Source organism: Pteronotus mesoamericanus, unplaced genomic scaffold, assembly GCF_021234165.1.
Source record: "Pteronotus mesoamericanus isolate MK-2021 breed Mesoamerican mustached bat unplaced genomic scaffold, CSHL_Meso_final contig_78, whole genome shotgun sequence".
NCBI lineage: Eukaryota > Metazoa > Chordata > Mammalia > Chiroptera > Mormoopidae > Pteronotus > Pteronotus mesoamericanus.
The window spans coordinates 2,952,905-2,974,020 of record NW_026555258.1 but is presented as its reverse complement, the minus strand read 5'-3'; the positions used below and the strand labels follow the sequence as shown (position 1 = coordinate 2,974,020).

General features: G+C 53.7%; 1 protein-coding gene across 1 annotated transcript in view; it reads right to left on the bottom strand.

Annotated features, from left to right (window-relative positions):
- DDX31 (DEAD-box helicase 31) overlaps positions 1-21,041 on the bottom strand; it is a 63,934-nt gene extending 42,893 nt beyond the window's left edge. The window contains exons 1-13 of the mRNA XM_054584183.1: positions 20,881-21,041; positions 15,617-15,873; positions 15,438-15,513; positions 14,530-14,573; positions 13,504-13,574; positions 12,570-12,634; positions 7,119-7,163; positions 5,895-5,936; positions 5,199-5,263; positions 3,622-3,741; positions 3,388-3,494; positions 2,086-2,321; positions 1,195-1,371 (exon numbers count right to left, since the gene is read on the bottom strand). Coding sequence (XP_054440158.1) covers positions 1,195-1,371; positions 2,086-2,321; positions 3,388-3,494; positions 3,622-3,741; positions 5,199-5,263; positions 5,895-5,936; positions 7,119-7,163; positions 12,570-12,634; positions 13,504-13,574; positions 14,530-14,573; positions 15,438-15,513; positions 15,617-15,873; positions 20,881-20,964 — 1,389 coding nt within the window. The 5' untranslated portion in view covers positions 20,965-21,041. The remainder of the gene's footprint in view (positions 1-1,194; positions 1,372-2,085; positions 2,322-3,387; positions 3,495-3,621; positions 3,742-5,198; positions 5,264-5,894; positions 5,937-7,118; positions 7,164-12,569; positions 12,635-13,503; positions 13,575-14,529; positions 14,574-15,437; positions 15,514-15,616; positions 15,874-20,880) is intronic.
- Between the last annotated feature and the right edge of the window lie 75 nt (positions 21,042-21,116).

The window sequence follows — 21,116 nt, the reverse complement described above, 5'->3', positions numbered from 1 at the left end:
TTTAGCTACAGCCTTGTCTGAGTGATCTACTCAAACTCGCAGATCCTTCCAAGTCCACGCCCAGCTCCTCCGTCTCCCCCGAGTGCCCTGCAGGAAGCCTCTGGTGAGAACAGACCCAGAGGATTAGGGAACTAGTTTTTAAAAAAAGAAAGAAAGAAAAGAAGAAACACCATAAATGGCATTGCCTTATGAAATCAACAAACTTGACTGAATCAGGAATACAGAAGGTAAAAACTAAGAGCTTATAAAAATTCACGAAGGCTGGAATATTCAGGAAATTCTAGATATTCTCGTGGCAAATACAAGGCTGTGTCCTTGAATGACCTTGAGCAAGCTCACTCTTCTGAACCTCCACTTCCTGAAGCAGTAAAACAAAAAAGCAAACCCAAAAAGGGGGCATGGACTTGAGGACCTTCACTGCCCCTTGCAGCTCTAAAATCCAGCCGACCTGCAGCCGGCTCCAGTTGCACCTCATCCCGGTTCCTGCTTTCCTTCTTCCCTCCTCCTCCACCCGGTGCTGCCAGGCGGCCTCGCTCCTCGCTTGCCTCCAGGACGAGGCGGCCCGCTCTGGGGACCCGGCCAACACCCCCCGCCCCGCGCACACCGGGGGAGCCCTCACCCCAACGGCCCGAACGCTGGCCTCCTCACAGGGAGGGGCATGAATCACGAGGCTAAGACCCTAACGCAAGGACAATGCCCTCTTCTCCCTGAACAGAAACAGCGCTCAGAGGCCAGGCAGAGCTGAGACACTCAGACCCTCTCGCGACCAAAAGCGCTGTGAGCGAGCGCTGCATCTTGTTGACAACGACAGCAGTCACGCTCAGCAGTACCATATGGGAGCCACAATTTAGCTCCATTAATGCTCTTAATTTGAAGACATCAAGCCCTAATTACACACTGGGTACTAAAAAGGCAAAACCCTTCCCTGGTGCCAGCTACTTAGTGGTGCTCTGTCGCCTTAGCAGCTGGCTGAGGCAGAGGCGGGCCGAGCGGGCCTAGGAGCCCTCGGGTGGGCCAGCCCGGCTCCAGGGGCGGGCGGGCAGACAGAACAATAGGCTCGCTCCCTGCAGCGCCTGCAGGGCCACCGCTTCCAGTTCCCGGGGGCCGCCCACCTCTGCGACGCCTGCCCTAGCCAGGCAGGTGCCAGGCTGACCCCGGAGGGCGCGTGTCAGCTAGATGGGCGAGTGTGCTCACCTCCTGGTCCATGCTGCCGTGGAGACGCAGGAATCTGAACCGCGTGCAGCCAGATGGCGGCTGCCCGGATGCCGGGGCCCCAAGGCCACTCAGCAGGGTCTGCAGGAAGAGGTGGTAGTGGAACTCCACCAGCTCGCAGCTCGAAAAGAAGACAATCACCTTCTGGTCTGTTTCAAACTGCATTGATTCAAAGGGGAAAACCACCACACACTCTTATTAGTTGAGAGCAGAATGAACCTTTTTCTACACTACCTAGTCATGCTGGCCCTGGTTTGCAAACAGGTAACAGACGGCCTTGAATTATTTTCACAAATATCACCGACACCCCACGCTACAAAGACTGCAGGCAAGGGCAACGACAGCTATGACCTTGATCGGGCTCCCACAATGAACGAACAGCGCGGGCTTCAGAGGGAGCCGCCCATCCGCGCTGCTCCTCACCCCCTACGGCCTTGCACGCACCTGGCCCTGCTCGGACCCACACACAGTGCCCCTGGAAACTCCATTCTCAAGCCCTTCCACCTCCTGTCCCCCCAGGTACCAGAGAAAGTAACACGAAACTAGCAAATCACTATACAAATAGCGGGCCTCCTTCAGAAACACAAGTACAGGCCCCTAGCTCCGTCTCCCTTCCAGCACGTTCCTAGCACCTGCGACATTCCCGACATCCGCCCCCCAGGAAAAATACATAAGGCGGATTTCAAGTTGAGCATCATGGCTGTTGTTGGCCCCGACCTCTCCCACGACCCTGGAACCACTCACGGATGCGCACTGAGGTCTGCGTCGCACACAGGGTGTGCACACCCATCTCGACTCACTGGACTCCATGCCCGATGCAAACAACACGGGTCTCCCTCCCCTCGGGGCAGCCGGCTCGGACCCCGGGCCTACCTTGCACTTCTGCAGGAGGAAGGCCGCCAGGGAGACCAGCCTCAGCTTGCTGGGGACCAGCGTCACGTACTGGTCAAGGCCCTCCGGAACGGCAAAGCCGTCGAGCTCGTCGTTGGGCTGTGGGGCGGACGCGTCCAGAAACACGCTGTCCTCCAGCTCACACTGACCGTGGCTCTCATCCAGGACAGAAATGCTGACTGGGTTGTGCAAGCTGATGTCAGCGAGCCGCGTCACACCTTGGAAGCAGGCAAACAGGTTGACAGGCACACGCCACGGCACGGGGGCCGCAGCACACCCAGGCACGCCCACGTCCCCGGCAAGCCCCGCGGAGATCTCCAAGTGCCGGCGCGGACCTCCCCGACTGATGGTCTGGTGGGGCGCGCCCACTGGTTTCTCCCCACAGCCTGACAGCCGGCTGGCACCTGTGGGAGGCCCCCCGAGGGACGTGAACAGATGTCTGCGCATCACCCTCAGGAAGGGTCTGGGATCAAGGGAGTCAGGATACAAAGGCTCCGCGAGCCTCTCACAGGGCCACACAGGCCTCCCGGACCTCTAGTGTGTGTGGGTGCCCCGTGAACTCCAGGAGGAAGCAACGTGTGGCACGTCCCAAGCTCTGCAAGCACAGAACCCCTTTCCATGGAATATGTCTTAAAATTAGTGTTATTCAGAGACGCTCGGAGCTGCCTGTCTATCGCAGGAGCGGCGCCCAGCCTGCGCGCACTGCGACACGAACGGCGCTGTGACCCGGACGCTGGGGCGCGGAGCTGGTGCTGTCCCTCAGACGGCACCTGCTGTGTGGGTCACGCTGGCGGACAGGGACTCCACTTCTCCGAGCCTGAAGCTCCCATCCACGCCCCATCGCGTGACGATGAAAAACAGCACGAGCTTGACGAGCGTGTGCATGTTCAGGTTCAGCATCTCTCGGGGAGAAGGGCAGGGAGCTCCCACTGAAAACGGCACTCGGGCAAGAGGTCACCGTCATCGGGACAAAAGCCCTGCTCTGCGTGGGTCACAGCAGGTCAAGACCCTCACAAGAGCGCGGTGGGCAGCAGGCAGCCTTCTCTTCCCCCCACACCTGCATGAGCCCCAGCAGCGCCACCCTTCCCGGTGGCTCTGGATCTGGGACAGCCCGCGCCCTCGCCTGGGGCCGCAACAGAGAGCAGGGCACCGAGGAGGAAGGCTGCTGCAGGACTGGGGGCCGCCTGCCCCTCGCCCAGGCAGAGCCACCACGCACACGGCGCCCTCCGCTGGGCCGCGTCCCCTGCCCCCCGCACTCAGAGCAAGGAGGACCTCTCCGCTCACCTTCCGTGAGAGTCGCCGACAGCAAGACGTTCTGTCGTTTCTGGCTCTCGGCATTAACTGCGTTGAGTATGACTGTGATATCTTTCTCAAAACCCAGATCCAAGATTCTGCAGTTTCAAGAGAAGAAATTTCAACCTACCTGAAGATCGAAGGTGATGCCAAGGGGCTTCGGGGTTGCAATGAGACAGAGGCAGCCCTTTCCTTCGGACTTTCAAGGTTCTAGACCCGCCTCACCTGTCCGCTTCATCCAGAACCAGCCACTGGATCCGACTGAAATGAATGTTCTTTGTGGATTTTATATGATCCACCAGGCGTCCAGGAGTGGAAATAAGGATATTTATCCCTTTGCGGAGTCTGTTTAAAATTACATACCATAAAAGGAAGTCAGTCAAACGGGCCTGCATCAATAGGAAACATGGGAAAAGGCAAAGGGGACAGACTGCGTGTCTAAAGCCCATGTGCCACGGCTTGAAATCAGGACAGACATAATAACAACGGATACAAAGATACAAAAGTTTTAATTTTTCTCTGAAGTTTCTATCTCCTATAGAACTACTAAAATCTGCAATTATATTAAAATCGTAAAACCCATTTGAACGGACTCTTTCCTATGTAATCTTATGCCTTTGACTGGGTCCACAGATCCTTTCTAGTACATTCCAGAAACACAGTCACCTAGCCTATTCCTGAAGACTTCTAGGTCCGGGAATCGCTTACCTGAATCAGTCATCCCAGAGTGTCTTCTCTTATACTGAATCCTTGCTATGACTTCCATACCACAGGCCTAGCTTTGCCCTGTAGACTAGGTGGAACAAATCTAATTCATGACCCCCAAACACCCTTCACCCCATCATTCCATAGTAGTTAAGAGCCTCCAGTTTTTAGCTGAGTGTGTTTTCTAGCTTCCCGTGCAGCTGAGTGTGATCAGCAGCCTGTGTTCTAGAACAGGGTCAAAGGGTAAAAAGCACATGCGAACCCCACAGCACCTTTGCGGGAGGACACACGACTGTCCCTGCTGTGGGAAACCAGATGTGACAGCTGGGTCTCTACTCTGAGGCAGCCGTGAAGATGGAGGCCTCACCGAGCGGCACGAAGACATAGAGGGGCCTGGGTCCGGCACTGAGCGCACGCCAGCCCTGCACGGGCTACGACCGGGGGGCTTTGTCAATTCAAAGGAAAAGAAACCTTCCCCATTGCTTTGGGTGCTGTTTGCGGCCCTTGTTATTCACAACTGAGTAGTTCAGGTTCCAACTATAAGATTTACTCCTCATTAACAAACTACACACATAGTTGCAGGTTACAACTAAGCATTACTCTATAACGCAATAAAAAAATGTTTTTAAAAGGAGCGCACTTTGGAATTTCCTTGTCGCCAGCCATTTTCTCCTGACACTCACTGCCAGTTCTATCACAGAATTGGGAACCCACATACTGTGGTGTAAAAAGCAGGGTGCAAAACATTACGTAAGCTTGTGCTCTTGTTTTTATGAAAAAAAACAACCAACTCCCAAATTGCCAACATTCCCAAAAGGGAGCCACCAAGGGGGAAGCACACCAAACAAGGGGACCGCTGGGCCCGGGCAGTAGGTAAGGTGGTCAGGACCGCATCGGCAGCGGCCCCGGAGGCTCACCGACACCCGAAGGGTAGCGCCGGCCAGAGGGGTGGCTCCAGCGCCTCGCTCTGCCCCACACAGGGCACGCAGAAGCCCAGTCCTAAAACACGGCCCCCTCCAGGTTTCGAGGGACCAGGTCGTAACAAACAGGAAGGCAGGACAGACAGGTTCAGAACGGGATTAACAGACGGCCCCTACCTGGCCTTTTCAGATTTTTTCTTCTCTCCGCCCATGAGCACTCCGGGCACAATCCAGGTGAACGGCTACAGAGACACATCAGACCAGAATGAATGTGATGCCCCCGTGCCGCACACACAGAGGGGTCGAAATCCCTGTCCTCAAGGAACCCTGGGGGGTGGGGGCGGGGCTCCCACTGCATGAGGTGTCATGTGCCGATGGGATTCTTAGGCACGGCCACCATCAGCAGGAACCTGGATTAGGCCATGCAGCCACCATCCAACGCTGAGGCAGAAACAGAAGCTTCTAGAATGACTCAAGCAGCCCCTCTGCCCGCTTCACGGAGCCTGAGTCAGACCCACGGTCCACAAGTCTGTGCCTTTCTGTGGTTCTTCTCAGTTAAAATGAACAGGCACAGCCCTACCCCTCCCACCCCCCGCCCCGATGACAGGGCGGGAGATCATGTCTGGACCTCACCTGGGGTGGGGGATCGGTACGGGACTTACTAATGACTCTGACAAGTAGGTTATAAAACTTTAAGCACCAGGAAACACTAGCCATCTTGCTAAGCTAAAAACAGGTAGTGAGTAAGGTTTAGATCAGTAAAAACCTACAAACTATACGTGGAAAGAACAGAGACATCTAGGGAGAAAAGGGAAATTAAGATAATTCCCAGGCCTATGAAAATAAAGACTATGAACTCACAGCATGCCTTACCTTGAGGAGCTTCTGGAAAGTGTCAAAGCTTTGTAGAGCCAGCTGCAAATATTAGAAAGTTAGAATGAGCAAGGTCTCTTCTTCCCTTTTTGTTAAATTTCAACCACATAAAGTGATTGGACCTCATGTTAAGACTAAAGAAAAAAAAAATCCTATCACAGAATGGACTTGACAGACGCCCCGCTGTGAGACCAGGTGTGAGGGCTGGCCGCTCGGGACGGGGCCAGACGGTCGCACCCGCGCGGCCCGGCCCTGCAGCCGAGCGCGGTGCTCCCCCTGCTGGCCACCCAGCAGCACCTGGGGGGGGGAGCAGCACCTGGGGGGGGGCGTGGGGGCGCCAGCCTGAACTCAGCTCTTCGGAGGGAGAGAGGTGCGATCTGTGCGCAAGGGAAACTGGGGCAAAGCGGGACAGCGCTGCATCAGGTCCGCCTTCAGGGACAACAAAGGTGACGGGCCCATGCCCAGGGACAGGTCAGGGGGCGCAGCAGCCACCCACGGAGAGGTGGCTGCTCCTTCACGTATGCAAGGAAAACCAACAAGCCCAGCAGACGGGGGGGAAATGCAGGTTAAACGATTAACCACCATCAGAGGTCCTCTCCATGGCGCCCGTGCCCAAGGACACGCACAGCGTCCGCGTGCTTAGCGCGCGTGAGGCGTCCCACAAGGGGCCGGCGGGTGCCTAGAAAACCCGGACAGCTCTGGGTCTGCCCCTCCCCACGACTGAGCTGCGGCCGGCGGGGAGGCGGCTGGCTTCTGAGGGAGGGAAACAGAGACCCTGGTCTGCAACTGCCTCCGCAGGCAAACAGGGTGCGCCCGATAAGGAGATTCCCACCAAGGAAAATACCAAGGAACTTAACTTTTTAGAGTATTTTCTGGTACAGTGGCTTCTTTTTAAAAGAAGTTCATTTTCAGAGCTGATTGCTTTTATTTCTTAATTAAGTTGGGGAGAAAAGTACAAAAAAATGTTTGTCAAATGATTAAATTTCTTTTAAAAGGACAGAAACTTACAGTGTGGTTAATTTTTGGATTAACAGGAACATTTAACCTACGATTCTGAAAGAGCACTTGAAGTTTTCTTGTCAGGAACCAGAAGGATGGATCCCAGGCAAAGGAGAAGGCACAGTGGCTTGTGCAGCGGAGAGAAAAGTGGTAAAGCCGCTACCAAGTTCAGCAGGATGTCCCTGAAAACACGTGCCCGAGACCCAAGCACGCGAGACTGCTTACCTCTCTTGTTGGCACAAGCACCAGAGCGTAGGGGCCGTCATTGCGCTGTGGGCGGAGAGGGGAAGAGGCACCGTGAATGCAGGTCACAGGAGTCCAGGCGACCGGACTTAGGGAGGCCCCGTGTGAAAGGCCAGAGGCGGTCTTGTCAAAACAAAGGGACAAGCAGCCCACTGCCCGCCCTGCCGCGGGACACTGCTCGGCGGCTCTGGCTGTGCAACCAGACCAGAGAAATGAATGTGTGTGAATTGGGAGAACAAGAGGTCGGACTGCCATCATTAACAGGCATTTTACCCTAAAAAAATTCTTTAAAAAAATCACTTGAAGACTTATTAGAAAAAACAGAATTAACTAGCTGAATGCAAAATTAATATATAAAAATCAATTGTTTTCCATAACACAGAGAGTGAGGAAATACAAAAGAAGAAAAAAAACCACACTTATATTACCAACGACAAAGGTTAGAATAGCCCTGGCTGGTGTAGATCAGTGGACCGAGCACCGGCCAGCAAACTCAAGGGTCGCAGGTTCAATTCCCAGTCAGGGCACATGCCTGGGTTGTGGGCCAGGTCCCTGGTTGGGGATGTGCGAGAGGCAACCAATTTATGTGTCTCTCCCTTTCTTCCCTTCTCTCTAAAAATAAATAAATAAAATCTTTTTAAAAAATAGGCAAGACTAAACTTAAGAAAAAAATGCACAAAACCTAAAAATACCAAATGCACAAAATCTACATAATGAGAATTTTAAAATAACTCCTGAGGAGCATAAAATAAAGCTTGATTAAGTGGAGAGATGTATCCTGTTCTTGGATGATTATATAAGCTAATTCTCCCTAATCAATCCAAATGTTATGCAATTTTAACAAAATGAGCATATGCATGTATATATGCATATATAAAATATACAATTAGACAAAATATAGCTGACTTCAAAGTTCATATGGAAAAATGAATGTGCAATAACCAAGACACTTCTGAAAAACATCAGATGTTACAACAATTTAACTCAACAATAGTTTTTAAAAATTGATACTGGCACCTAGAAATTACAATAGCAAAGAGTCTAGAATAGAGGCAAATAAACAGAGAAATTTAGGAAATAAGGATCATTATATATCAGGGAAAAATGGATTACTGAAAGGTCATTTTAAGAAAAAATTAAGTTGGAATTAAGTTGGTCTTTTTGTAGATGACGTAAAACTCAGAAACTATAAAACACCAATACATTTTGTTGCATAAAATTTTTAAATTTCAGAATGAAACAAAGTAAAGTGTCACATGACAATGTATGGAAAAAATATGCCACACATCAAAGAAAGGGCCAATCGTCCTACCTTATAAGGCAGGCCTATCATTCAACTGAAAATGATCAGGACGACCAACAACTCAAACAGAAAAGTGCAGAAGAAAAGCAGCAGCTAATTTATGGAAATAAAAATTCAAACTACAGCTTTTACACACACGAAAAGATAGGCGACTTCACTCCTGAGAGAAAGTCAAATTGGAACGGTAACACAGCATTTTCCCTACGGAATGGGCAAAGCTAAAGGGCGGAGCGCTGGCCAGAGGAGGGGCAAACACAGGCGCAGATCTGACTCCTGCGCACGCTGCTGAGCGCGCGGATCGGCCAAACTCCTTAAAACGTCAGTTGCAACTTCATCTATCAAAAAAAAAAAGCAGATTCCACTTACAGGGCTTTCTGTAAAAGATGCACTCGTATATGTGTGCATAAAGAAGTTGTGTCTTCCAGAATGTAGTGTTTATAAGAGCCCTGTTTAATAGCAAAATATTGAGCAAAATGTAAATTCCACCCATGAGGGAATGGTTCAATAATTTACTGTACCTACATACATGAATACTAGGCAGCCCTTCATTTTTTAAAATAAGATTTTTACTTTTAGAGGAAGGGGAAAGGAGGGAGGACAGGGAGGGAAATGCCGACTGGCTACTTGTGTGTGCCTGACCGGGGTCGAACCCGAAACCCAGGCGAGCGCCCTTGACCAGGGATCAAACTAGCAGCCTTCTGCCTGCGGGATGGCCGACGCCCACCTACTCCGCCACAGCCGGTCAGGGTCCGGCAGCTTCTTCCCCACAGGGGAGGGCGACAAGGGGCTTATGGTAAGCAACGGCCCTCAAAGCATGTTAGGTGAACAAAAGCGCGGCACGTGACATCATGCCTAACAAGCGATCATTTGTGTAGCAAACAAAGAAATAAAAACTTCAATTAAAGGGGCAACAGAACCTTTACATATTCATATTTGCTTTCTATGAACAGAATACCCCTGGGAGGACAGACAAGAGACTGGTGACAAGGACCACTTCATCTTGACAGAAATGTCCCATTCAGGGCAGGTGGGGGGCATAGAATGACTTGCTTTTCACTCTATATTTTTTGGTACTGTTTAAATTTTTACCACATATGTTGGGTCTAAAAATACTAGTAGTAATAATAGCAATAGTATAAGAATAAAGTATGCGGCAAAGGCCCTGAGATCAGCGGACCGCAGCACTGCCGGTGTGGAAGCGAGGGGTCGAGGCGGCGGCAAACGCCACCGCAGCACGGCGTTTGTGTTTTGCTTTTGTGTTTTGCAACGGAGCCGCGCGCCCACAGGAGAAGGATCGGGAATTCACAGCAGAGCCCCCGGCGCTCACCGCCGATGGGTGAGGCCGTGTTGGAGCCCGGGCCAGGCACAGTAAACATGTCAGCACAGCGGAGCCGCGTGCCACAGAGTGACGTGCAGAGATCCTGACATTTCAAAAGGTGTTACTACACAGACTAGAAGAAAAACAATCAGTCCCTTGCAGGGCAGAAGGGAGTGAAGAGGACGAAGGTGATGCTAAAAAAATGAGAGCAGGAGTCACTGGGAGAGTGAACACACAGCAGAGCGGCCCATTCCCCTCCCATCCCGAAGCAATTTAAGACTCTGTTGGGGGCCTTGAATTTGCTGCTCCCTCCCAAATAAACATCTGACATGCTTTTTTACAGGTCAAATGATCTTACAATGAACCCAATGGGCCTATGTTGAGTATTACTTGAAATAAGTGATTTAAATTTGGGCTTGGAAAACTCTTTCTACAGAATATTTTACTCTTGAATAGAATGAGCTGTTACTGATGTTAAAAAATATTTGAGTAAGTAAAAAAGGGACTACCTAGCCTGTTCCCAGTCCTGAGTACAAGTGAAGGTCATCACCGTCCTTCACACTGGCCACGCGAACGTGCCGATGATGAGCATAGCTGGAGGCGTGTGGGCTCCCGAGGAGCTGGGCACCCTGCGCGCCCCCCGCCGGCCCCTCTTCACTGCAGGAGGCAGGCGGGGGCGGGGACAGGGTTTGCCGCAAGTCGCACGCAGGCTCCCCGAGTGCCATCTAATCCCTCCTGTCCACGAGTCATGATCTACAAGGCGGGCCAGCGGGGCGAGGACCGCAGGACCCACTGCAGCTCAGACGTCCCCAGCGCTCCAACGCAGTGACCTAGAACCCGCTGGCAACTCTTGCTGGAGCCTTGGAGCAGCTGGGGCTCCCCCCGCACTGCTGGGAGAACCTGCTTCTGCTGCACGCGCTAAGCACACGGCTGAGGGAGCCCCGTGGGGAGAAAAAGTCGGTCACCTGCAGGAAGCAAGATTCTCTCTGGTCCCCTTCAGAGAAACCCAGCACTAACGGTGTGATGGGTACTCTTCCGGTAAAGATACACACACCATCATCACTAATGAAGCTGGACGTGCTGGTGTCACCTGCCTTTTTTCCAGTTCACGGGGCAAGAACACAGGTTCACAAATAATGACTGAAAAAAATACCGCTTTTAATGGCTCCAGAAGGTTCCATCATTTGAATGATTGCATAGGATTTGTATTATTGATTTAAAATTACTTACACAAAATTTAAACTTAATCATTCTGCAACAATTTCAGACTTACAAAAAAACTGTACAGCAAGTACAAAGAACCCCCTTAAACCCTCCGCCAGCTCATATACGGTGCTGACCCTCAAAACCGCAGGGCAATGACCAGAACCAGGAGACCGGCACTGACTGCACACTATGAATTAACCCGCAGGCCTTGCTCGGACCCCACAAACCGACTCCGAAGGCCTCTCCCCGGACTAGGCTCCAGCGCAGGACCGCCCACCGCGCCGAGTCGTCCCGTCTCCCGTCTCTTAATACGGGAAGTTCTTGGGTGTCTCCTTGTCTTCCGTGACCTTAGTACTTTTCAAGAGTACTGTTCAGTTGCTCTGTAGACTGCCCCTCCATTTGGTGTGTCTGATGTTTGCTTGTGATTAAATTCGGGTCAAGCACTTCGGGCAAGAAACCGCCCACGTGGAGCTGCGCCCACTGTGAGACGTGCAGGAGACGTGGGAGGGCCACGCTCGGGGGCGCCACCCCCGACCGTCTGCTTAGGAGGACAGCCCGCACCCCCGCGGGGGCGCCGCTGCTTCCCCGTGGGGTGGGGAAGTGCCTGGGGGAGGCGCTCTGGAACCCTGCCGGCACCCCACGGCACCCCACTTGGCCCCCCAGCTCGGCCTGCGCTGGCTCCGCCTGCAACGCTCCCCCTGCAGCGCCTGCCAAAGGCCGATGTTCTTCCATCGTTTGTTCCACGTTCATCTGGAATTCTCCTGGGGGAAAGGGCTCTCCCTTCCCCCACGTATTTATTCAATAATTTCTACGTATCAGTTTGGACTCGTGGGTATTTGTTTTAGTTTATGGGCTCTAATCCAACACTCTTTGTTATTTATTTTGGCACTCAAGTGTCAGGCAGGCTCGATACACACCTAATTCTGTTTGTCCGAACCGAGACCAAGGGAATCAATGAACTCCTCTTATCTGTCTGCGAGCCCGCCTCGCTGCGTCTGACCTTGCCACGGCCTCTGGACCGGCCAGGGCTGTCCTGGGGACTCTGGGCCAGGCTGTGAGATGACACCAATGCTATGGAACGTGGCAGTCAACTGGCCTCCTAGGGAGCAACTGTGTTTCACAACTAAAGAGAAGTTCTAGAAACTACTCAATACCAGGCAGCCTACTGCCAAACTCACTACCTGGGCGAGTATTTTCACATCTACTCTTCGTGGTAAACAATTTTCCTTAGAGGGCAGTTACCGCACCTCCCCAGCCCCCACTTCCCGAAAGCTGGGGTGACGGTAGCACCGACAGCTCGCTGGTGCCAAGCAGTTACAGATTCGAGGAGAGCACACAGGCAAGGCAGCCGGCACCAAGCCTGACCCCCAGGGGCATCTGACAAAGGCCCCCATTAGAGCCACTGCGGCAGCGGCGAAACCCGCTCCTGCGGCTGTGCGCTGGGCACAGGCTGCAGAGGCAACACGGTGTGTGACAAATGAATTAGAAAGGGTGCAGGACTGCTGCATGGGACAGACTCCTTCGGTCCCAGGGTTGCCGCTGGGCTTCGGCTGGAGGATCTCTCGCGCGCTAGGAACCCCAGCAGAAAAACACGTTTGGCACTCACCTGTATTTTGGTTTTCATTGCTTGAAGGGACTGGACCACCGGGATGCAATAGGCAAGAGTTTTACCTTTTAAAGAAGCACAGAGGTAAGTTTAAAAGCGCAGCCCCTGCCGGTGACGGTGAAGGGAAGCAGCACTGCTCCCTGTGGGGCACTCAATCTGGGGAAGGGAGGAGCAGGCCCACGCAGGCGGACACGGGGCTCGCCTGCCCGCCCCGCCCCCCGCCCTCAGCTCGGCCCGCCCCCACCAGGCCAGCAGCGGCAGCCGCCCCTCCAACTGGGACACGTTTCCTGCGCTGCCTCCTGCACAGCCTGAGGACCGTGCCCGGAGCCACGGCTCCTCCTCTGAGGGGTCCTGACGGGGCCAGGCCAACGTCTGCGGTGGTGCTGCTGTGGGGCGGGGCCTGTGGTCCCCAGCTCCGCCCCCGGAGGGACCCCGGAACGGCAGCAATGCTGGGCTCGCCCCGCCGGAGCGGCGGCTGAGCGGGGGGCACGAGTGGTGCGGAGACCAGCTGCGAGGCGCGAGGGGCGCCTGAGGGCCGGGAGGGCTCGTGCAGGGAACACGCAAAAGCAGGGTCCCATGCTGGAGGCAACGATGGCCGTCCACGCAGCGTGTGCTCATGTCAGAACTGGGTCTAAGGCCCAGGGAAAATGCCCCCCCCGCCGCCCCCGCGGAGCTCTGGCCACGGATGACGGGACTTGGCAAGGCCCTGAGACAGGTTCCGGGGAAGGAGACCTGAACTTGACTACTTCCAGATGGTTCCTGCCCGTGGCTCCTCCCACAGTCCCCTTCCTGTCGCCAAGTGAACTAAGTCAGGCCGCTCATCAAAAGCAAGTGTGGCCTGCTTCCCGCAAACAGCCGCCTCACTACATAGCCTGCTGCACGGCCATGGCCTGGGCCCTGCAGGGGGACGCGCGGAAACCAAGCGGCGACTGACCTGAGCCCGTCTGGGATCTCACGAGAGCGTCTCTGCCTTCCAGCAACGCGGGGATGCTCTGCTTCTGAACGCTTGGGCCGCGCGAGAGAGAGAACACAGGTTACCCGTGACACACGCCTGCTAGCGCACGGGGCAGAGACACAGGACACACGGCGGGCAGTGGCCCCCTGCTTTGGGCTGTCTATCAACTGCCCCCTTAGAAGTTCCCTGAACGTGCAAGTGAAGGGGCTGAGAAATTTCTGATGATCAGAAGAACAAAACCTCAGTTAAAGTCTTGGGACGTAGCTGAAAACGTCCCAAGCCAGAGACTGGCCGCTCCATCACACGAGTTAAAAACAAAGATGGGACAGGCATGATGACAACTGGGAGCGAGCGTGAAGGCACGCGACACGCCCTCCGCCTCCGGTAAGAGGGAACAGGAAGCGCGGCACAAACATTCCGGGAAGATTCCCAAACAGAAGGGTGAGAGGAAGTGGGGAGGCGCGGGAGCCGAGAACTGCTGCTCCCTCTCCAGAAACCCCAGAGTGCGCTGTACGGACACCCTGCGCTCTGTGTCCACGTGTGTGTGCGAAAACTAACAATGAAGGCGGGATGGAAATCACTTTTTTTTGGTTGACAAAAATGAACAAAAAAATGGTGAAGGGGCTTACTTTATTCTTCAATATTCTCATTTTTACTCCCAGGAACTTACTCATCTCTCGCTACCAATTCCCCCCGCTGAGAAACTGCACGGCAAGGCCTGCCTGTGGCAGACCCCCTCCGGGGTGCACGGCAGCAGCGCACCCCAGGCAGGCCGCCCTCCAGACCGCGGCCCGGTGCAGTGAGCCGCTGGGACCCAGGCTCCCCACTTGACGGGCGGGGAAGCCAAGCTGCCGAGGACGCACCAAGCCCTCGACACTCGGTAACCTGGCCTTGTTCTCTAACACTGACACGCGACCTGGCTCAGTACCCCCCGACACCCCAGACCACATACAACTTTACCCACAGAAATCCTAAAAAAAGTCAGGACCGGCCTGGAACTCTTACCTGGTCATATGAAACATGTTCAAGACTGTATTTATTGTAGAAATCTAAAAGAGAAGACAAGGAAAAAAAATACCGTTCTTAATCAATTTTTTGGTATAAATAACACAAATAAGGATGCGGAACCCCCCCCGCCCCCACAAAACCCCACGGGAATGAGACTGACCGCCCTGACCAAGGGCTCTCAGCCGGGGCGGGTCTGCAGAGGCTTCAGGTGTGGAGGAGACGCTGCTGGCATCAAGAGAGTGGGGCTCGGGGAGCTGTTCAGCGTCCTACAGCGAGTTCCCACCCCAAATGCCACAGCCCAAGGCGGGAAGCCCTGCCCAGAGGGGTCACATGACACGCCCAGAGGAGGAGGGCGACCGAGAGCCGTGAGCTCAGGAAATCCCTCCAGGGGCACGTACTTTCCTCTCCTTCCTCATAAATGAGCCTGGAAACCCTCTGATGGTTGACGAAAAGTGTTCATTTGTTTGTAGGAAACGCACGTTAAAATAGTCTTTTTCCTTCAATTCTCTGTAACTACAGATGTCCCTTCACAGCGAGAAGCAGCTCAGCTGCCTCTCACAGACACTGCGACACCTGCGACCCAGGAGGGCCTCCACGCTGCAGCTGCGGGCAGTGGGGAGGCTCACTCAGGCCTGGCGAGTGGGCCCAGCCCTAAACGGAACTGGGTGAGGAAGGGCTTGCGTTCTCTTTACCACGGGGTGAATGCGGGGTGAGGATATGGGGAGGGGCCACGAGGGCCCCGGCAATCGCCCCACCGAACGGAGCTCCGTCAGTAAAGTGGGGCAGAGGCGGCCACGCCCGGGCGTCACCACCCCCTCCCCCATCGCCGGAACCGCCATTCCAGCGCCCTGAACGAACATACATGCCGCAGCTCCCGGTGGCATGGGCCGCGGACAGCTACTCACTAAGTGTGGGTGGAGGTCCAGCTCGTGAAAGGCTTCCGAAGAAAACACCTTCTCCTGCACCTGCTTGACTACAGGTCTGCAAATAACGAACAAAACTCGCCATGAGTTCCAATAAACCAAGAAAAAAAGGGCCCCAGCTCCTGTTGTGCATTCCTGGGGCGCCCTGCCCCTGCGCCTACCTGCGGAGCTCGGGAATCTCGGGGTTGTTTTTAAACAATGATGAAGTCTTAATGCCCGGCTTCTGCTCTTGGTTCCTACCACTCGCACTGGCCGAAGACTTCTTCGCAGAAAGCACCTTCTTTGCCCTCCCCTTCAAAGTCCTCGCCGTTTCCTTAGCAGCGCCCTTCTTGGCTGGGAGGGAAGATGTCTCATTCCTCCGCTTCGCCGGGGGAGCCGCCCTGGTCGCTTGGCGTTTTCTTTTGGTGGCCTGTGCTTGCTGCGTTGTTCCCCAAAGGAAAGAGCGGCGAGAGACGCGTTAGTCCAGCAGACGGCCCTCGAGCGGCGCCCTTCCGCCCGCCGAGGCCATTCCACCCCAGGTCAGGCAACAGGCTACAGCATCTGCAATCAGACTCTGACTCGGCTTGTCTTCCTCCAAAAGCGAAAAAAGAAAAACCAAAACACCCACCAAAGCTCAGCTCACTCATCTGCTGGACTTCACCACCCATCTTGGCCATAACTCAGCCAAGATGAGGGTGAGGATCCCCAGGGGAGATGCATTTTGGGGGCTGAATATTAACAGATGAGTCTTTTTTAACAGAAGAGAGGAGCCAACCTATGAAGTGTGCGCTAAGCCAGCCCACACTGCTGTGAACATTCACATGACAATGGGGGGGGGGGACAGAGGAGCCTTTCCCTCCATGAACAAAGCCTGTGGGACATGGGCCTCCTGTGGGCCTCCTGGTCCCAGCTCGTGCCCAGGAAGCAGAACCCCTCATCTCTGCCCCACCCCAGAGTGCCTGGCTCGCTGCCATTCTCCCTGAAGCAGCCCCCACCCCGCCCCCGAGTCAGATGGCGTGGAGACAACTCCTACTCGCTGTGGTTTCCCTTCCAGATGAGAATCCTGCCCCATCCATCACTTCTACCACCGTTACTGCCAACTCTCCTCGCCTTTCAATTCCCCACCTGATAGCCGACTGCAGGCTACAACACCAGGTATTTTCTCGCCTGTTGTTTCTTATTTCCATAACATGAATGTGGTTAAGTACATGCTGTCAAAACTCCCCCTAGGAGAAAAACATCCAATTCCTCTATTTTCTTTGGCCTTCTCTTCCAATTTATACAGCAAAATAAAAACATCCTGTGAGTAGCCAGTGCTTGTTATTCTGGAGTTTTGGTTTCTCTGGGAATACGTTCTTTTCCTCCTACCCTGAAATGGTAACTTTCATTTATACATCAGCTTGTTTGAGCCATGACGGTCAGCTTCAGGCTAGCCTACCAGGGACAATAGTTCTTTGTTCCTGGCAGCAGGAAGGTCTTCTACATCTAAGGAATTCAATAAACACAACCTCGGATATTTAATATGAATCTTAAGTATTGACCTACTTCATTTCACAAATATATTTTTACCAAGTTCCAAGTTCATGAATTTTCAAAGTAGAGCAAGAGATGGAGTCAAATTTCAGGTCTGTCGACTCAGTGGGAAGGCGGAGTGAACTGTGCAGATTTTGCCTGGTTCCTGGAATCAAGGCGGCTGGGAGCAGACAGGCCGAGGCCCCGCCCACCCTGCACAGGCCTCCCACACAGGCTGCAGCCAGGCGGCCTCCAGTTGCTGCCCACGCACCTCCTCTGTCTCTACTGTCCCCCAAGGCAGACTAAGTTCTAGGGGCGTTGAAGCTGTTTCTGATGTTCAGGCAGGACCTGCTGCCTGGAGCGTCTCCCTGCGAGGCTGAGGCCTGCCTTCCGCAGCCACACCGAGTGAGTTTCCTTCCTCTGCAGCTAACGTTGCTTCGCACATCGCGACTCCTTTCCTCCTTCCTCCCTGGACGGAACATTCCAAATGGGTCACAGACTTCAGATCCCTTATCATCCGGCTCCCCCTTTATTCTCACGACAACTTCTCTCTCAAAGCGAGTATTCGGAGTCCAGGACGATGTGAGACAGGCTTCCCGTGGCTGTCAGGCTAAAGTCAAAATGCGGAGTCTGACCTACAAAGCCCCTAGAACCTGGCCCTGCCCATCTTGCCGGCCTCCGCGGGACCCTCTGCTGCCCTAGCCATCCGCAGCCGCTAGCCTGCACCGTGCTCCTGCCCCCCAGGGCCCCTGCAGCGGCGTCCCACACCGCATCGCCGACCCTCCCGCTGGTTGGCCGCCTCACCCTCACCCTCCAGGTCTAGGCAGGCTGGGGCCTCGGAAGGGCCCTCCCCGACCTCTTCTCTCGGCCCAGTCGTCTCCTGCACTGGCCCGTGTCCGGCACAAAGGAAGTGCTCCGTGACTTCTCGTGAGGCGAACTAATTACACACAATGGAGCTATCCCTTCCCACCATCTGGATACCTTTCTCCTGCTTGTTACCCGCCCCCCATCCACAATACAGTCAAACCTCGGTACCCGAACATCTCCCATCTCAAACAATTCGGTTCTCGACCAAGCTGTTCATGGAAAAAACGTCTCAACGTCGTCTCAACGTCGTTGGAAACGTCATGGAAAAAACGTCTCAAGAGCGAACACAACTTCAGATCTTGACCCAACAAGCCTTCCATGCGGATACCTGTATGATCAGTCTCGTGTCTCTCAGGCGACAAAGGAGATTCAGTTTCAAACAAATTGCTTCTTGAACAGCCTTTCAGAACCAAGTAAGTGCGAGAACCAAAGGTCTGTGGTCCAGGAGCTTACACCCCGACCCCCTGGCAGCTGTCAGGCGGCTTGGCCCTGACGGTACAAGCCGGAGGTCGGCGAAGCCCTTCAGGGAGCCCCTGACTCCTGGAAGAGGGAGACGCGTGCAACCAGAAACGCAAACCTCCACCTGTCCTACAGAAGAGGCACGCACACAGGGCTAGGAGCGCCCAAAATCAGACAGACCACCACGGCCTACGGCAAGGGGACAAGAAGGCTTCGTGAGGTGACACCGGAGCGGAGAGGGGCAAGGACAGACCTACATCTACTGAACGCTGGCCGCGCAGCATTCGGCGAGGCGCTTCTCTCCGTCTCCGTGTCCGCCCTGTTAAACAAGGGGTCATGGCAGCGACCTCTGGGGCCCAGCTAGCCCTCAAAGCCTAACACTGTCTTTGATGTCGATAAACATACTGAGTGGCTCCTGTGCTCAGTGCGCGTAAGTGGCACGTTCAGTACTCGCAGGCGTGATCTCCTCTACCAATACAGCTACCGGTGTCACCTCATTTTCAGAGGAGACCGCTGGGGGCACGAGAGCGAGCCGCCCCTATCACTGAGGGATCCAGGCCTTGCCCAGGCGGCGCCGCCACGGCCCTGACATGCCTTTTATCAACTGTACCCTGTTTGGTTAGAAAACATTGTGAATCGTTGGATTCCTATTTCGTTTTGAGTTGTTTTCTAAAAGGACACACACCAGGACGTTAACCAGAGATAAGGGCGGTTGTTTTTTTAAAAAAGTCTACTTCCCAAATTTTGTACAATAACTCTGTACTAATTCAATAATCAGAAAACATTCTGCACAACGGTAGCATAATTTAGGCCGTCAAAGTCTGTCAAAATCCTGGGCGCTTGCGACCCATCCGAGTCCAGCATATCCACAAGTCTCATTCAAGACACACATGAAAAGGCAGGTACAGACGAGGCCACCGCAGACCCCCGCCATCCTCCCGCGAACACCCTTTGACACGGTAGTTCAAACACTCATAAAACCAGACACTCTGTGTTTATTCTGCTCAAAGTTCCAGTCAACTCTCCCTGTGTGCAGTTACTCTGGGCACAGGAATTCTGTTACACAAAATGGAGCCAACAGGAGCTTGCCGTATTTTGCTGTGAAAAGTGGCCCTTTTTGGCCCAAATTTTTGAGGGGAAAAAAATAAAGGTGTGCATTATGCATCAGTAGTGCTAATTCTGTACCTACATAAATGTTTTTAATTATGTTAAAAAATAAATACTAAAGTATGTTCATAAAGTATACAAAACATATGCTAAAATTCCTTTATGACACAAGAAACATGTACCTGAATATAAATAAGTAAAAATTCAGTTAAAAAATTAAAACAAAAGTTTTTTTTCCTGAAAGTTTGGGCCAGAAACATGGGTGCGCATTATACACAGGGCACATTATACGTTGCAATGTATGGTATTTCTTTCTTTATCATTAGCATTTCATAAGTCAGAAAACGTGTAGTCTTTATGCATATTATCTCCTGTAACCGTCATAATAAACCCATGTGAAGTAGAAAGTATTGTTCTCATGTCACGGCTAGGGAAAGCAGGAATCAGAAGTGAAGCAACTTCCTGAACGTCACAGAGCTAGCGTGTCGCCGGGCTGGCCTCCAATCCCTGGCCCGTCCTCCCCAAATCCCAGGCTCCCAGTGGCTCTTCTGCCCTTTCCCTCCCCCTCCCGCAGAGCTGGGGCCACACGGCCCGCCCGCTGAAAACTCCTCACTCCCAAGCCTCTAAATCCTAAAGCGTGTCACAAAAAATTAACAAATCAACAAAAACAAGAATACCAAAGAGACTCCAGATATTGGGTGGTAGTTTATAAGAACTCAAGGAATTTCAACTTCAGCACACTGGCTGCATGAACTTTGGCAACGAACTTTTCAATGGAATTATCTGTTGCTTTTTCGAGAAAACACACACACACACACACACACACACACACACACACACACACCCCCTCCCCCTTCCTTGGCAAGAGATCGCACCCCTCCTGTTGTTTGAGGTAATGAGGTTTTACAACAGATTTTTCTGCCTTACCCCTCCCCTTTTCCAGGAGATAAGTTTATCATCCTAGAAACTAGTTTTCAGCTCTGGCTAAGTTTAAGGCTTCCTTCCCCTCCCTAGTCAGGGAATTATGTTTTTGAGTTTTATTTTCTTTCCCCCCTCCATTGCGCGTGGATGAAATCTATGCATTTTTAGAGGCACTTAAAATGCATTTCTATCGTCTAGCTCTTATTCCTGAAACAAACGACCCCTGAAGTCGAGAAAACGGTGGCTGAGATGCGGTGGTGACAGCGCGGGGACTCAGGCCCAAGCGTCAGTTCTAACTTCTACGCGCGCCGGCCTCCAATCCCTTCCTTTCCAGTCCTCCAACTAGCAGCTCCAGCTAGCTCGCGCCCCTCCAAAAACCTCCCCGCCGGGTGGCGTTCTGGTCTTCGACACGTGTTGCTCAGCGACACCGCTCGAAGCTGCCGGAAGTCTGACTCCCCCCAACCCCCAACTCCGAAGATAATTCCAAACCCGAGAGGCAAAGCGGCAGCTGTCGGCAGCTTGCCGCGCGCAGGCCGGGCCCCGCCCGGTGCCGATGGACCCGCAGACGGTCACAACTCACCCGCCTCGCCTGGGCCGTGCGGGGTCTGGAGGGCGTCCCGGGGGCGGCGGAGAGGTGCAAGAGCACTCCGTCGGTGGCTGCCATGGCCGGCGAGGAGGCGCGGCCACACGCAGGCAAGCGGGGCGCGTCTGCACCTCGCGAACCTAGACCGCAGCTCCGCTCTGGCCACGTGGGACGCGCGCGAGGACCCCGCTTAGCTGCCCCGCCGGGTCCTGCGGCCGTGCCCCTTCCGGGTC